Source organism: Physcomitrium patens, chromosome 23 (genome assembly GCF_059467195.1).
Source record: "Physcomitrium patens ecotype Gransden chromosome 23, ASM5946719v1, whole genome shotgun sequence".
NCBI classification, from domain to species: Eukaryota; Viridiplantae; Streptophyta; class Bryopsida; order Funariales; family Funariaceae; genus Physcomitrium; species Physcomitrium patens.
Window position 1 is genome coordinate 8,145,090 of NC_143432.1, and position 16,261 is coordinate 8,161,350.

Consider the following 16,261-nt stretch of genomic DNA (forward strand, 5'->3'; position numbering starts at 1 on the left):
AGTTAAGATTAATTTCACTTGTTTATTAGAATTATGACCAATGGGTTATCACATTCTCTGTAAACATAATTACAGTAGTTGTATTAAAAACAGGCAGTACAACTCCAAATTACCTATCTTTTGATAACTTAATCCTTCTTAAGAATATGTTGGAACCAAAATGCAGAATCTTTAGGATATCTAGCCAAATTGTTTTTGTAGTCAACATAATAGATTCCAAACCGGACAGTGTAACCATCTGCCCACTCGTAATTATCCATCAATGACCAAGCAAAATAACCACGTATGTCCGAGCCATTCCTATCCCAAAATTGACAAAGTGTTAAAAAAATAAAAATAAAAACAAAGACAAGTTCATTATATATATATATATATATATATATATAGATAGATAGATATGATTTGCAAATTAAGAAATATATATGTATGTATGTATGTATGTATGTATGTATATATCCTTACCTTAGTGCCCAAAGCAAGTTTTGTAAGTAGTCATGATAATATTGAATGCGCTCTGGATCTTTCAATTGGTCTTTTAGAGTCATGCATCCATCTTTGTTTTTTTCTGTTCTACCTAAAGTAGCTCAAACATGAATGATATGAGTAACTTAATTAATGTTAAATTTCTCTGTTTATCATAATTGTAAAAGTATACTAATTAATTAATAAAAAGAAGTATGTTCCTAAAAATAAAAAGTAGTATTACACATACCATTCTCAGTGATATATATGATTGGATTGTTATATCTCTCACGAATCCAACCCATCAACTTTTGCATTCCACTTGGTACCACAAAGAGCCAATAAGAAGCAGTCTGTGATGGTAGCAGATAGTTGTAAAAACAAAAAACAAAAATAATTTAAATAATAAATATTTTTTTGGTATTAGTTATAATTCTAGTAGGTGAAATGGAAATATTTGTGTGATTTCAGTGAGGATGAAACATAAATAATTTTGTAATCTGAAATTTTTAGATGATTTAAGAAAAGATAAACGTTACCTGATCACCAATGGGTACTCCATCTTTATATGCTGCACAAATATCAAAATCCATTAAATTCTTTTTAGGAAATAAAATAAATAAATCACTGAAAGGAAAAAAAAAAAAGAAAAAAAAAAGGAAGAAGAGACAGTACTCATATAATCATTTGTCCTTTGAAACACATTACAAAACATTAATAAATAAAATATATACATAAATAATAATCTATACAAAGATACACACACACACACACACACACATATATATATATATATATATATGTATATATATATACATACATACATACATATATATCCAGCATAAAGCAATTAAAAAATGTGTATACATACGTGTTCTAATAAGTTCGCCATTGGTTGTGTTATAAGTTGCATAATTGGAAGTGTATTGGTTGATTCCAATAAAATCTTGTGATCCTTTGAGGAGAGATTTTTGCTCCAGTGTGAAATTAGGAAGCACTGAGCCTAATGTGATTTTCATGGATGCTGGATAATCACCAAAGAATATAGGATCCATAAACCTAGTCAAAAACAAAAAAATACAAAATATTATTTGTTATTGTAAACATCACTGTTAGTGTATCTAGCTTGCTTTAATAAGTTGAATGTTTTAATAAACCCCATAAAAAATTAAAAAATAAAGAAACGAAGCTTCATCAAATTTATTATTCCACCATCATCAATTAGTTCAGGGAGAAAGCCATCTCACCATCCCAAAAATCCTTCAAGAGCAGTCTTGGAAGCTTGTTTGTCAAGAGATGAATTTGAATCAAGAGGCTCAAACCAAAGTGAGTCCAATGTGATTCCAATTACTCCCTTTTGCTCTTCCTACACAAACACAAATATACCCACTTAACACCATTGCATCAATCTTCCAAAAGTAAAGTAAAAATAAACAAATAAAATGTATTAAGAAGAAGAAGCAAAAAAAAAAAAAAAAAAAAAAAAAGTACATTTATAAACCTCACTCATTTTGCTAAACAATCAATTGTTTAAAATGTTTTCATTTATGAGTATAAATAAATAAATAAAAGAGCTTATGGGATTACCTGAAATTCTTTCTTGTATAAATTAACCACTTGGGCATGAGAAAGCAAAGCATGGTGACCAACAATATAAGGCTCAGTTGTTGAGTTCCCTGTGGGGCACTCTCCCAATGGTGGGGAACAACGTCCTGGGGCTTTGCTTCCAATCCTGTACCCGTCCACTGCAAAGCTATGGATCTCATTTAGGGTTATCCAATGTTTCACTTTTGTACCCCATCTTTGGAAACAAAACCGCGCGTATTGTTCAAACATGTTGCTGAATCACCCAATTCACAAAACCCCACCATTACTTCCTCCTTCACTGTTCAGTTTCTAGACATGAAAAATAAATAAATAAATAAATAACTATATATATATATATATATATATATTAGTTTTCAGTAGTTTTGCGTGGGTTTTATAGAACTCACACAATGTCCAAGCTTAGCCATCCTCCTATTGAATCTTCAAGGGCTTGAGGCATGTCCCAATGGTACAGTGTTACCCAAGGTTCAATATCATGTTTTGTGAGAAAATCAATTAATCTGTCATAATATTGAACTCCCTTCCAATTTACTTCACCCACTCCACCTAAACACATTCCCGCACAGTCACATTTGTGTACATTACCTCAAACATCAAATTTATGTATTTTTTTTTTATTTTTTTTTAAATAGCACCATAGAAAGTGTGTATTTATATATATATATATATATATAAATACAGAGAGAGAGAGAGAGAATGAAAGAATTGGAAAGTGGGTTAGTTAAGAATACTTGGAAATATGCGTGACCATGATATAGAGAAGCGGTATGCATCCATGTTCAAATCTTTGAGCAACCACATGTCCTCCTGCCAAAATTATTCAACCACCACAAAAACGAATATATATATATATATATATATAAAGACACATACATACACACATGTGTGTACACAAAATATGATAGTAATTCTTTTTAGTACAAATGTTGGGCAAAGTTTCACTGCTTTACAAATAAAAACAATCATTCACAAAGAAACTAAATTTTGGTGCAATACTCAAATTCAAAACCAATTAAATAAATCATGCTATTGAGAATGGCATTTTTAAAAGAAAATTATTTTTTCGTGGTTTCTAATATAGAAACATTGGAATTTTAGTGATTGTATATGTGTACACACATTTAAACCCATACATTTGAACAAAAATCTGATATTGTGTGTGTGTGTGTACCTGAAATCGATGGTATTGGTCCACAGCAACATCTCCTGTTGCATTTCCTTTGATTTTACCAGAATTATGTGCAAATGTGTCCCATATACTCGGTCCCCTTCCACCTTCACTGGCAGCACCTTCATACTATCCAAACCCAATACACAAACAACAATCCACAACAACACAAGGCTGTAATAGACCTCAATTCTCCCTTTTCTAATCAATTAATTCACTGAAAACCAAAATTCAAAAGAAACAATATTTCTAGACAAAACTAACACAAACAAACAACCAACCAATAAATAAATAAAAATAAATGCAAACAAACAAATAAAATGAGTGGGTATTAACTTGGTATGCAGCACTCGCAGCTCCAAACACAAAGCCTTTAGGAAAACTGGATCTGGTGACATCCTGTGGAGTCTGGTTTTGAGCTCCTAAAACATACTTACTCTGCCATACCAGCACTAGTAGTAATAGTAATAGTAGTGCTCTTGCCAACATTCTGGTATAAAATCAAAATGAACAATAATCTAGTACAAACACTCCTGATAAAAAAACCTTCAACTTTCGTGGGTTGTTTGAGAGCAAATCATACACTTGTAAAACTGCATATGATTCCCTACCTATCTATCTATCTATACACACATACAAACATTAAACTGAAGTTATGTTCAGAGCACAATAGATAAGCTTAAGCATGTTTGACACCAACAAATCAAATCTCAATGATAACCTGATAACAATGTGTACATTTGGTGTTACAGATAAAAGTTTAGTTCCAAGATCCTTTTGTTGTTCTGCTTGTTCACATGAGTTCTAAAAATAACAAAAGATAATAAAAAAATCGCTCATAGTGCATTTCAGGGCATCAAACAGCCACTTGCCACAACGTCTAATTATCCAAAATTATCTTAAACACACACTCTTTTTGTCTAAGCCCTATTTTTTTAAAAAAAGATAAATCTCATTTTCGGAAATACAGCAGAATACATGAACAGAAGATACGTATTGCATATAACAACGTGATGGGTACATACTCACCACCGATGAACGAGAAAAGCGTACATTTTATCCGGATACATATCCTCGAGAGAGCGTACATCTCAACCTGATACGTATCCTCGAGAAAGCGTACATTTTATCTGGAGGAAACGAATCCAGGTGGCGAACACTAGAGACGAATGGAAGTCCGCCACCTGGACATCCAGCTTATCCAATTCCTGCGCGCACCACCAATGCCCCCCGATCTCACGGTGACTCCCTATTCCCATATGCCTCGGTGAGCTCCCCCCCCCCCTGCCGCCGCGACCTGCTTTCCTCTTCCTCGCGGTGTGCTCTGCTTGTGAGTCCTACGGATTCGTGGCCGACTCGCAGCCTGCGGGGAAGCGAGCCATCGATTAAGCGAAGCGAGAGAGAGAACGGGAGTGAGTTTGCGTGTTAGCCATGGCTGCAATGGCTGCAGTGGCCTCCATGGCAACTATGACGTCGCCGAAGTCCATTGCACCGTGTTCCTCTATCGCCGTGGGTAAGGTCGTCGCCATAACTCCCTTGTGTCGGAGTACGAGAGTCGGGTTTGGTGTGGCGAATTTGAGTGGCAGGCGATGGACTCCACTCGTAGTGGTTCAGGCGCAGGTTGAGAAGAGCTCGGTGCAAGAGCGGAGCTGGGAGGAGAAGGACCGGGATTTGGTGGCGTCGCAGGGGTTTTTCCAGGACCAGAGTGTGGAGTATGAGGGGATTGAGGAGGCAGAGGAGGAGGAGGAAGAGAAAGAGGAGGATTACGGTGTTGATGTAGGTGCGAATGCAGCGTTCAACGCTGCGGGAGGAGAGGAAGATTACGGCGAGGTGAACAAGATCCTTGCGAGTAGAGTGGTGGATGGGGAGACGCAGTATTTGATTGAGTGGAAGGACGACCACCCGGACAGCTGGGAGCCCCCTGCTAACATTGCTAAGTATGGGCGCATATCGTTTTTTGGAATGGCTGTTGAATGGTGTTTGAAGGGTCCACTCCGTCATATTTTGAATTGCATAGTTCATTCCAAAGTGTTTACACTGATTGCAATAGGGGTTTTGTCTCTACGAACCATGTTTTTTCATCATTTCCCAAGTTCAGAATATTTTGTAGCTTCCATATTTGCTTTTTCAAATATTTTTAGTAGTTGTTGGAGTCTTACAGGAATAGAGTTTATGGACCCCTACCCCCAGATATTGCTCATGCAGCAGGAGAAATTAGTGACGAGAATGAGCATGAAGTCTAGTTTGGCTTAAAATCACATGTCCTTCGTCGAGGCAGCAGTGACATGCATTTCTCTGCAGGGTCGTTGTCCAGATTGATCGTGGTCGCTGAGGCGAAGTAGGGTTGAATCGTAGCGCTGAAATTCCAGATATGCAGCAAGATGCGTTGTGCATGCCCACACATTCCATGTTTATTGAATATCGTTTCAGAATTGGAATTTTGTACGCCTCAATTCTGCTTAATTGTGATTGCCGACGTCTGTGGATTTAATGTTTGTTTGTTTGTTTATTTACATTTTTCTTTGAATGTACTGCAGCGATGTGGTCTACGAGTACGAGACTCCGTGGTGGCAGGCTGCCAAAAAGGGGGATGATCAAAAGTTACAGGAGCTTCTCCAAGATGAAGGTCGGGATGTCAACGCAATCGACGAGAACAAAAGAACCGCTCTATTTTTCGCTTCAGGATTGGGCTCTGAAAAATGCGTGAAGATGTTGCTCGAGGAAGGTGCTGACGTGCACTGGCAGGACAAGGACGGCTTCACAGCATTGCACATTGCAGCCGGTTATGTCCACACTAGCGTCGTGAAAGCTTTGCTGGCCGCAGGAGCTGACCCCGAACTCGAGGACGAGAAAGGTCGATCCTCCCTGATGCTCGCCCAAGAACTCCTGGAGAGAACTCCTCGCACGAACCCCATGCAATTTGCGAGAAGGTTGGCCCTCGATCAGGTACCATCCTTTCATCCTGAATTACATGGTTGTGTTCAAATTTTACATCGTGTTATTTCAACCCTAAATCTCGACCAGTAATCAATATTGTACTTCTTTCTGACTGTGCGAACATATGTTTGATCTTTGTTCGCATGACATTTCAGGTTGTGAAGTTACTGGATGAGGCTATCTACGAAACTGTGGAGGTGGAGCAAATCCTTGATAAGCGAATAGTCGGGAATGTAACGGAGTACCTGGTGAAGTGGAGTGATGACTCAGAAGAGAGCTGGGAGACAACAGAGAATATTGCAGAAGATCTGATCAAGGATTACGAAGAAGGTTTAGAGTATGGCATTGCTGAGAAGATTGTAGATAAGCGAGAGGTGGATGGGAAAGCCGAGTATCTGGTGCAGTGGGCAGATTCAACGGAAAACACCTGGGAACCTGCAGATAACGTTGCAGATGAGATCATTGCCGAGTTTGAAAGTCAGAAAGTAACGACAAGGTGAGCACAGACGAAGCTTTCGCGTCCTTGTTTGATGGCGTATTTTGACAGCCATTGAGAAATGTTAGTGTAGAGTAGGCCATGGTAGTAGCACCAGAAGCTTGTGTCTCGTGCTGCCACTTTCAACAGGTTAATTAGAAGTAAGAAGGACGTTTCAACCGTTCATGGTAACGTTGGTGCAAGAACCTATTTACTTGTACTGTACCACTAGCTTCCCCGTCATTTTCCCTCTAAGGTTCATGGGAGAGTATTTGAGCACACCACCTCGGCAATGAACAACGTTCGTAAACTATTCCCACATGCCGAGGTTTTTAATAGGCGATTGGTTTATCAGCAGTTATATTAGCATTGATGAAAGGAGAATGCTTTACCAAGTGCAAAAGAGGGATATTTTTCCAGTATTATTCAGAAAAATGATTTCCTCTAAATTTTCCATGCCTCTCTTACTATATATGGACATACAGTTAGATAGTGCTTATGTTTTTGGCTGCGTTCAAGTTGTGAGACTAGATTAGTCATCATGTTTGTACCGTTCTTGAAAAGGTTATCTGTGGTAGTATTATTTTGGAGAGTAGATTTGGCAGCTTTGTTCATCAATTTTTGATTGTCATTATTTCATTATGTTGTACTGGATAGGAACTGAAATGTGAACTTTGTTAAACCTTATTTGACACAGTGAAAAAAAATATGAAATGCTGCTGTCTAGTGTAATACCCGCAACTTCAATAGTTAATCTGATCGAGGGGATAATATGTGACTCTGAAAGAAAGATGTTGACATGCTATGCCAGTCAAGTGACATGTTTTGAAGAAGATATGCTTCAGAGAATGGTTAAGTTGTCTAATCATGTTGATGAATGTGGAGTTTAAGTATTTGTTTCCCTTTTTAAGTGTGATTACTCTGACTTTGATCTCTAGACAGTTTTAGATAGTTGACTGTAGCCCCCGTCGGTATGTCCGATTCAACTTAATTTTATCTAAGCAGAGTTTTGGAATATAAGCCGCTATCTTGTCACTGGTAGTAACTAGCCGAGCCAGCAGTCTATGATTTTCACCCCAATATAGTAATGTTCAATATAATCGGAGGTCCGTGCCAAGTGGGAGATCACCCACCAGGAACGGGAGTGTCGGTAACAGTGAAGACATAAGCGCCGGCCAAAGCACTTTCAGGCACCAAGGCTACCGAATCCTGCAGAGCCGAGAACAGAGAGCATGGCAAATCAGATCGAGATTAGCATTCCCATCGCTCAAACTCCTCGGAGGAATTTGCCATTCGCGTTTAATTGCTGGGTGGCTTTAGCAGTGCACAATTGAGGGCTCCAGTGCTCATGGTCTACATCTGAGTTTGTAAGAAATTCTCGAATAGTGGATGGGGCTCTAGAATCAATAGTGAAGCGTTGAGATAGTTTGTGGTGTTGTTTGAATCTGGTGATGGGTGCCTCACGTTTCGTCTGAAGATTGGTTCCTTTTGGAAGTTTCAGATTGTCAGGTTGTGAGCTGAGGTGCACTGTGGAGCCTCTGTGTGGCGAAAGTTTTCATCATAGATCTAGCCCTGTCGGACACGATCGATCGAAGGGGACTGCATCGTAAGTTCGTGGTGGTTATGTTCGAAACCATCGTGATCACTACGTGAGTGCAATGATGGAGATTTCGGAGTTGAGTCAATGTTGACGATGACCTGGTGCTTTTTGATCTGGATGCGCGTAACTGCGATGAGCTTCAGGAGCTGATCAATTCGTTTCCTTGTGAGAAAGAGGATTGTGAAGTCAGAGCCTGATGATCCCGTACATTGCGCGAGTGAATCTGAATATTCGATGAACGTACAGCACAAGCTTCGCTGCTACCCTGGGGCTAGAAACTTAGTACGCATGCAGGCTCTTGATCTGTTCTTCTTGAGCCAGATATATTATTGCTCATGACAATGGCATATTATTAGTATCAATCAATCCCCGAGGTAGAGGGAATCGTATCCAGGATTGTGCTTTTAGCCATTCAGGAATTGAGAGTCTAGGATTTCTGAAGCTTCCGGAAGGAATTGAAGTTGGAGGGGTTGTGCCCACTGTTCGATGCATATTGCGGCACAAAGTAAGCATTGGTGTTTCAGGAGGGTCGCAAGAAAGCATAGTATGGACGTGATGGGTTTGCCAGCTGCACAGACTAGAGTATTTTGTGGGAGCTGGGGCATAACCCTGACTCGGAAAAGACTGCTCGACGGAGACAGCGATCGGTTTGAATTTTGATGATTGTGGCTCAGCCATCCGTCAGAGGTTGCTCTAATTTTGTGCTTGTGACTACACATAATAAATATTTTCCGGGCAGTCTTGAGACGGCTGCATGAGAAGCACGGAAGGATGGGGGAGAGTGACAAGCAACCTCTTCTCTTGTTGCCGGAGGATTCAAACTCAGACTCAAAGAATGAAACAAAAGGAAAAACAAAACTCAACGCTGATGTACATGTTCCCGTCGGTTCGGCAGCCTCCAGATTCTCAGAGACTGCGAACAGGGATGATCTGGAAAAACTCTGGATTCCAGACCCCCTTTTCGTATCCGACGACAGAGTACGACGGGATGGTCTCTGGGGTTCTGCGTTGGGACTTGCGACCCGAGATGAAAACATGGAGACAACAAGAGATTGCAAAAGAGTAGCTGAGATCGAAGCAACCGTTGAACATCCCCTCTCACAGTACGACAGGGACTTACATGGGGATTCCCACGCGCTATTGCAGCATGATGCCGCTCTCACGAACGGTATTCAGAAATTTGAAATCGAGAGGCCCTCAGAACGTCCACGGAGCGATATCAAGGAGTGGGTGCGGAAATCCGATCAGGAACGGAACAGCCAGGCGGAATGGTTTTCAGAGCTTTTGAAGCTGAAGCCTGCGTCAATGAATTCTGAGGCTGAATCCATCGCTGGTGAGAGAGAGCTTAGCTCAGACCGTAAGAGAGAAAAGCGAGTCTCCCAGCTTACTCGCCCGTCGTTGCAGAGACAGAGTTCCTTTGCCATGCAAGTCTCAGAACGAATGCCTCCTGAGTGGGTGCTTCTCCTTCTAGGTTGTTTGCTAGGCCTCTCGAGTGGTATCAGTGTGGTTCTTTTCAATAAAGGGGTATGTGTGCTTCTAGCTTGTTCGTAATGTGGTTTTTATGGTTGAAATTGGTGAATGGCGTGATTGTTTTCTATTTTGTTCGTTTGTTTGTTAGTTTGCTTGTGTTTTTTCAGTTCATGAAGTGATGTCAATATTTTACCGTGTGTGTGAATTGAATTGGTGTAAATCTAAGATCGATCCTAAGAAGGCAACCATCTGGTCGGCTAGTGAAATGTGTAGGAACGTGTAGAATGTCTGCTTGTAAATTTTTAGATTATTGGTACGTTTTAATTCATGTTGGAGGATAGTCACTTGGATGGTTTCTGATTATCCTTGGGCAGTGATTTATGGTGTTGTTGCGGGTTATCGTAATAGAATTGAATTACCTTGTGTAGGTACACCTTATACACGAATTGGCTTGGGCAGGAACGCCCCGCGAGGGAGCGGCCTGGTTGCGTGCACAAAAGCTTGTGGACATCTGGCATAGAATCTTATTGATTCCTGTGGTGGGTGGAGTTGTTGTGGGAATGTTTCATACCGTGATCGAAGTTGTGGACATGATTCGAACGGTTCGACCTCTGCCGGCGCGGAGAAACCGTAACAAAATAGATTGGCTTGCAGGGATTAAACCTTTCATCAAGGCACTGCAAGCTGCTTTGACTCTCGGCACTGGTCTATCTCTGGGTCCTGAAGGTCCAAGTGTGGATATTGGCAAATCTTGGGCTCATGGTTTTTCAAGTGTCATGAAACATAGTAAAGAGAGACGAATTGCACTCGTAGCAGCTGGTGCTGCTGCTGGGATTGCTTCAGGCAAGTAACTTCAGTTGGAAAATAAACTGCGTGTGGTTGTAATTAAATCAAACTTTTAATATATATCCTATTTGATTTGTTTATGATGGTAAGGGTGTGAATTATTGAAACCTAGGCCGTCGTACGATTATTGTTTTGGAGTATGTGACCTCACCGGATTGATCATGTGTTGTAGGTTTCAATGCACCTGTTGCTGGGACCTTTTTCGCCATTGAAACTGTGTTGAGACCCCAACATGCTGAAAATTCTCCTCCACTTACGACTGCAATGATCATTTTAGCAGCAGTGATCTCATCTACTGTATCTCAGGTTCTTCTTGGCGAGAGACCCGCATTTAGTGTCCCACCTTATGAATTACGATCTGCTGCTGGTATGATTCTGAGATACACCTCCATTTCCTCACCTGTTGGAAACAATGCTCGTTCTGCCAAATTAGCGCTTCTTGATTATTGCGACTTGAATGATAATGCCTCTGTTTCATTATACTGTGCAGAGCTGCCATTGTACATACTTCTTGGAGGCATCTGCGGCATTATGAGTGTAATATTTACCCGCCTTGTAGCATGGTTCACCCGCACCTTTGGTTTCCTTAATGACCAATTTGGCGTTCCTACATCAGTTACTCCGGCTATTGGAGCTCTATTTACTGGAATTATTGCTCTAAGATACCCAGGAGTTCTTTATTGGGGTTTTACAAACGTGGATGAAATTCTCAAGACTGGTTTTACTGCTACTGCTCCCGGTCAAGGTCTTTTGGTTCAGCTCACTGTTGCAAAAATAGTAGCTACTGCAATGTGCAAAGGTTCAGGTCTTGTGGGAGGGTTGTATGCGCCCAGTTTGTTCATAGGGTCAGCAGCTGGCGCTTTGTATGGCAGCATAATTGGGCAGGCCATCAATACCATGATGCCAGGTTTCAATGCGGTGGCGCATCCTCAGGCTTATGCACTGGTATGTACCGCTCAGATCACTTGTTTTCCTGTAGTCGTGTATGTCGGACTCTTGCAGCGTCTCACCTTCTCAGCACAACCTGGCTTTTTTTCGTTTAGGATTTGATATACATATCTATATATATATATATATATATATATATATGTTCTGAAAAGAAACCACTTCATTCTGTTAGAAAATAATTACAATTATTTCGAGAAAGATCCCTTAACATTGTTTTCAGGATTTGCATTAGGTGGGGATGGCAGCCTTGCTAGCGTCAGTGTGTTCAGTTCCCCTCACATCTGTCCTCCTGCTTTTTGAGCTCACCAAGGACTACCACATTTTGCTCCCACTCATGGTAAGATTACTCTGTTTTCTCCTTTCTTACTCAGGTCTGGAATCCCTTTACCCCCTTTGCTCACTTTCATGGAGTATTTTCATCTTACTATTCTGTCAAAACTGCCTAATCGATAGTTAATCTATACCATTATGAAGGGACTGTTGCAAGGAAATTAGATCCTAATATGTTTGAATACGCTGGGCAATCTCATGGCTTTGTGAAGCATACAGGGGCCATAAAACTTGGTGAGATTGCCCTTCCAAACTTGTTCCTCATTACCACTCTCTACTACTATCTTTAACTACATTTTGTCACTAATTTGAAGTTTTTGCTGATCCTTGCAGGGTGCAGTTGGACTTGCAATCTGGGTCGCAGCCGTAGGAAATCAGAAGAAGCCCTGTCACAGAGAGCCTACAGCCCAGCGTCTGCGAAGTGATGAATCGGAGACGTTGCTGACTGGGCGTGTGTGGCGCAAAGCTGAAGGGCCTGGGGTTGAGGTCGAGCTTGTTATCATGGATAGTGATGACGATCCTAATGGAACATACATCTCGGAAGAGGCTCTTATGAATGAGTTACAAGTACGTATTTCTTTTCTGAAGTCGATGCTATTTCCTATTGTACAGTTGCATGAGCTTACGACGGGATTTAGACGAAGTATCTAGCGCTTTACTTGGATTTGTACTTCCATGGTGAAAGAAAAAATCGATGCTATTTCCTATTGTACAGTTACATTTTCGTTCCAAACAGCCAGTATTTATCAGGGCGAAGGTCCAGAATTCTTTACTGATGTTACTTAACATTACTAATGTCACACTATTTGTGATTTGCAGGTATCTCAGGCCATGACAAAGGAATATGTGAAGGTGAATGCAATGGCAACGGTAAAAGAGAGCGTCGGTGCAATGCTGGCTGGTGGACAGCGCTGTGCTCTGGTCGTTGATGAGAATGATCTTCTAGAAGGAATTGTGTCTTCCAGCGACTTACAACGTGAAGTACTGAGAGCCACTGAGGAATCTGTTTTTTCTGACTTACCTATCATTGTAGAGGTATGCTTTCATTTCCTGCTATTATCCATGCAATGTCACTTAATTGTCAATGAGTTGAATTTGAATATAAAAATACTCTCACTACTGAGTTATAGACCAATAGTTGGACTTATCATAAATAAAGATGACTGCTCATTCAATTCGTGAATGTTGATTAATTGTGTGCGCAGGTAGAGAAAATGTTGGTGGCTTCTATCTGTACCAGTAGTATAGAGAATGTGGCCGACGGACGCAAAATTGTAGTCTGCTACCCAGATATAACTCTGCGGGCTGCAGAGGAATTGATGCAACCGCTTGGTCTCCATCAACTTTCAGTTGTCACACTTGTTGGCAGACAATGGCAGGACTGTGGTCATAAAGTGGTTGGTTTGTTACATCGCGAAATGATTCCACAGTGTGTCAAGTAAGCTCTCCTCTCTCTGTTTAAGTCACTAAAACATCCAGCATTACAACCAAAAGCTGCAGTACTTACCATCCAATCTCAAAGTCATGTTGAAGACCTAGTTACATTAGCATTCTAAGGCCCAGGGCTTGATCTCTTCTAAGTTAGGTCGTTCAAAATTATGGAAATTATGGAAATTAAGATAATGACCTCTGTGGTTGCAGTGTTGGGGTCCTTGGTATTATGATTTATGTGTTTCGTCCTGTCTGCAGGGCCGAGGCTTCTAAGCGAATAGCAACCATGCTTGAGCAGAAAGCAAAAGAAGACTTTCCATCTCTTTCCAATGGAGCGCATTAACTACAATATATTCAGTAGTCCAACCACGCCAATGTGCGATGTCTTGTGAACTTGGTTTAGTTTTTCATCACTGCACCGATGCAAAACTAAACCTTGTAGCAATCACTTGCTCAATAGGAATTTGATAGACCACCCATTCTTTCGTCACTTGTAGTATACCATGTGACGTTTCATTCTTAATAGACCGATAGTGTTTCGATGAAACAGAGATATGCTTAGATTTTAAGTCCTGGCTCAGCCAAAGCTTATTAGTTCAAATAGGAGATGCTGTTACTAAGTTGTCAAATATGGCCTTAGTAATGTTGAAAAGCCTATTCAAGTATTTTGATATGTCAAAAATACATTTTAAAGGAATGCCGAGATGTAGAAACTGTTCTGTTCATTGAGTTTACTCGGTGCAATGCAAATCGCGAATGAGTCAGATTTGCTGAAAAGAAAGACACTATCTATCCTGTTCCTTTCTAATCCTCGTTGTGGAAACAGCAGCTGTCCAAGTCCTGCATGAATGAATCTTTGGATACCATGCTCGGTTCCATTCTTTTAAATTGAATGTGAAACATGAACACCAACTGGTTTAAGGCAGCCCACTTCGGGGTGAAAGATTTTTCTTCAGTGGTCTGCAGCCAACAGTCTCTTAGTAAGGACAATGTGCAACCCATTGAACAAGACTGCTCCCAATGCAAAGTCTAATGCATTGGTCTCCATAAAGTAGGACTTGTTTAAATCTGGATATTAAATTGGAGCTGTTGTGAATGTATCTTTTAAGCTTTGAAAAGCTTTCTCTGCTTTGTGGCCCTAGTCGAGCTTGTCCTTGCATGTCAATTGCATAAGTAGAGCTGCTCTCTTGGAGTAATTCCTATCAAAAACCCTGTAGAAGTTTGTAAATCCAAGAAAGCATTGGACATCACTTATAGTTGATGATTGCTTGTACCTTCTTTGGATCCATAAAAAGGCCTTTGTTGGAAATAATATATCTAACAAATTCAACTTGAGGTGCATGAAATACACACTTCTTCAGTTTTGCATATAGCCCAACACTTCATAGCTTTTCCAACAGTAGGCGGACATGTTTGCCGTGGTCTTTCAAATTCTTAGAAAAGATTAGAATATCATCCAAATAGATTGCAACAAAGTCATCAAGATGCTTACAAAATATGTCATTCATTAAGTGTTGGAATATGGCTGGTACATTGGTAAGTCTAAAAGGCATGACATTGTATTCAAAATGTCCATACCTTGTGCAAAATGCTGCCTTTCATTCATTTCCCTCTTTAATGTGTACTAAGTTATACGCGCCTCGTAGATCAATCTTTAAAAAGATCTTTGCTTTGCTAAGTTGATCAAGAAGTCTGGATATCAATGACAATGGATATTGATTTTATATCGTGATTTTATTAAGATTGCGATAATCGACATACATCCGTAAAGATCCATCTTTCTTCTTCACAAATAATATCGGAGCACCAATTAGCGACTTGGAATGTCAAATGAAACTCTTAGCCTGATTTTCATCAATGTATTCCTTTAAAGTGGCTAGTTCATTCTGGGATAAATTGTAGATGTGTCCAAACAGTGGTTGACCACCTTCTTGAAGGACAATGCTTTGGCATGATGTCTGCATTTTTCTTTTCAAATACATCTGCAAAATCCTTATACACCTTTGGAATTGTTGTTGTAGCAATCACAAGTTCTGATCATGGATTTGCATAGACAACAAACATAGTGCCCTGTTTGGCCGCCCTCACAAATGTTCTAGCTCCAATAAATAAATGTTGTTTAAGTTTTGGCTTGTCGAGTGTCAGAAGCTTTTTTATAGATCTAGGGGTTCTATGATCTACTAGAGGAAATTCTAAATTTTGAGATACCCAATCTATTCGTGGATTATATTTTTCAAGCCATGAGAGTCCTAAAATGATTGGACTTGATGGTAATTTAATGACATTGAATACTATTTGGCTGCTATGGTTGTCAAAGGTTATTTCTAATGGAATCATCTCATGAGTGACGTCTCTAGAGGATAAAGGTCGACCATCTATTACTTCTATATGTATGGCTTTGGATTTTTTGACCATATAGATTTTGTGAAATCTAGAAAATTCTTTGTCAATAAAACATACAGAGGCTCCCGAATAAAATAATGCATGACATTCTAGTTTTGTGACTCATAGGTATATAGGTATAATAAAACAACGGGAAGGGCTGGCAAAGAGTACAAACCTTTTTTTGTTTTGTGATAGTCAAGAATTCAGCTGCACGATCCTTACTATGACTGTAAGCCCTTGTTTTTTTTACATAGCTTATGATGATGTGGCCGCACTCTTCATTTGATATATACGTTGGCATTTCTATGAATGATGATCAATCTTGTGGCCAAGTTTTTCACAAATGCTTATTAGAATTGGACGGTGAAGAAGCTATAAAATAATTGATATATACATGTGACATAATTGAAGAACGTTTATCTTGTCGTTGTTGAAATAAATAGTTATAGCACTTCACAACTTCACTGTATATCACATGGTAATTGTTAAAAATGTGAGGCATACATTGATACAGAATGTGTTCTTTATCAAAGGCTTTGAATTTTATTTGTTGAAGAACAAATCTTATGACGTTCACCAAATGCTTCCACAAATGCTGCCA

General features: G+C 39.9%; 3 protein-coding genes across 3 annotated transcripts; 2 read left to right on the plus strand and 1 right to left on the minus strand.

Annotated features, from left to right (window-relative positions):
- Positions 1 to 2: 2 nt before the first annotated feature.
- On the minus strand, positions 3 to 3,839 carry LOC112275777 (beta-glucosidase 6). Its single transcript, XM_024506405.2, has 11 exons — positions 3,575 to 3,839; positions 3,242 to 3,367; positions 2,802 to 2,877; positions 2,457 to 2,616; positions 2,050 to 2,302; positions 1,710 to 1,828; positions 1,334 to 1,521; positions 1,002 to 1,033; positions 713 to 815; positions 463 to 574; positions 3 to 300 (listed from the first exon to the last, which is right to left on the minus strand). The coding sequence occupies exons 1-11, from the start codon at positions 3,725 to 3,727 to the stop codon at positions 129 to 131; spliced, it is 1,494 nt and encodes a 497-aa protein (XP_024362173.1). The 5' UTR covers positions 3,728 to 3,839; the 3' UTR covers positions 3 to 128.
- A 656-nt stretch (positions 3,840 to 4,495) lies between these two features.
- Positions 4,496 to 7,099, plus strand: LOC112275857 (signal recognition particle 43 kDa protein, chloroplastic-like). Its single transcript, XM_024506539.3, has 3 exons — positions 4,496 to 5,175; positions 5,776 to 6,184; positions 6,331 to 7,099. The coding sequence occupies exons 1-3, from the start codon at positions 4,670 to 4,672 to the stop codon at positions 6,673 to 6,675; spliced, it is 1,260 nt and encodes a 419-aa protein (XP_024362307.1). The 5' UTR covers positions 4,496 to 4,669; the 3' UTR covers positions 6,676 to 7,099.
- Positions 7,100 to 8,440: 1,341 nt separating this feature from the next.
- Positions 8,441 to 14,000, plus strand: LOC112275856 (chloride channel protein CLC-f-like). The gene is made up of 9 exons (XM_024506538.3): positions 8,441 to 9,774; positions 10,149 to 10,563; positions 10,739 to 10,933; positions 11,057 to 11,511; positions 11,747 to 11,851; positions 12,178 to 12,411; positions 12,664 to 12,879; positions 13,050 to 13,282; positions 13,534 to 14,000. Exons 1-9 carry the CDS (start codon positions 9,022 to 9,024, stop codon positions 13,616 to 13,618), a joined length of 2,691 nt encoding a protein of 896 aa, XP_024362306.1. The 5' UTR covers positions 8,441 to 9,021; the 3' UTR covers positions 13,619 to 14,000.
- Positions 14,001 to 16,261: the final 2,261 nt, after the last annotated feature.

What these genes read in the sequence shown, in the direction of transcription:
- LOC112275777 (XM_024506405.2), bottom strand. Translation starts at nt 3,727, where the DNA reads ATGTTGGCAAGAGCACTACTATTACTATTACTACTAGTGCTGGTATGG. An exon ending in GAGTACCCATTGGTGATCAG is followed by an intron (nt 816 to 1,001) that starts GTAACGTTTATC and finishes CTACCATCACAG; the next exon opens with ACTGCTTCTTATTGGCTCTT. An exon ending in AACTTGCTTTGGGCACTAAG is followed by an intron (nt 301 to 462) that starts GTAAGGATATAT and finishes ATTTTGGGATAG; the next exon opens with GAATGGCTCGGACATACGTG.
- LOC112275857 (XM_024506539.3), top strand. Translation starts at nt 4,670, where the DNA reads ATGGCTGCAATGGCTGCAGTGGCCTCCATGGCAACTATGACGTCGCCG. An exon ending in CCCCCTGCTAACATTGCTAA is followed by an intron (nt 5,176 to 5,775) that starts GTATGGGCGCAT and finishes AATGTACTGCAG; the next exon opens with CGATGTGGTCTACGAGTACG. An exon ending in GAAGGTTGGCCCTCGATCAG is followed by an intron (nt 6,185 to 6,330) that starts GTACCATCCTTT and finishes ATGACATTTCAG; the next exon opens with GTTGTGAAGTTACTGGATGA.
- LOC112275856 (XM_024506538.3), top strand. Translation starts at nt 9,022, where the DNA reads ATGGGGGAGAGTGACAAGCAACCTCTTCTCTTGTTGCCGGAGGATTCA. An exon ending in TGCTGCTGGGATTGCTTCAG is followed by an intron (nt 10,564 to 10,738) that starts GCAAGTAACTTC and finishes CATGTGTTGTAG; the next exon opens with GTTTCAATGCACCTGTTGCT. An exon ending in CTCTTATGAATGAGTTACAA is followed by an intron (nt 12,412 to 12,663) that starts GTACGTATTTCT and finishes TGTGATTTGCAG; the next exon opens with GTATCTCAGGCCATGACAAA.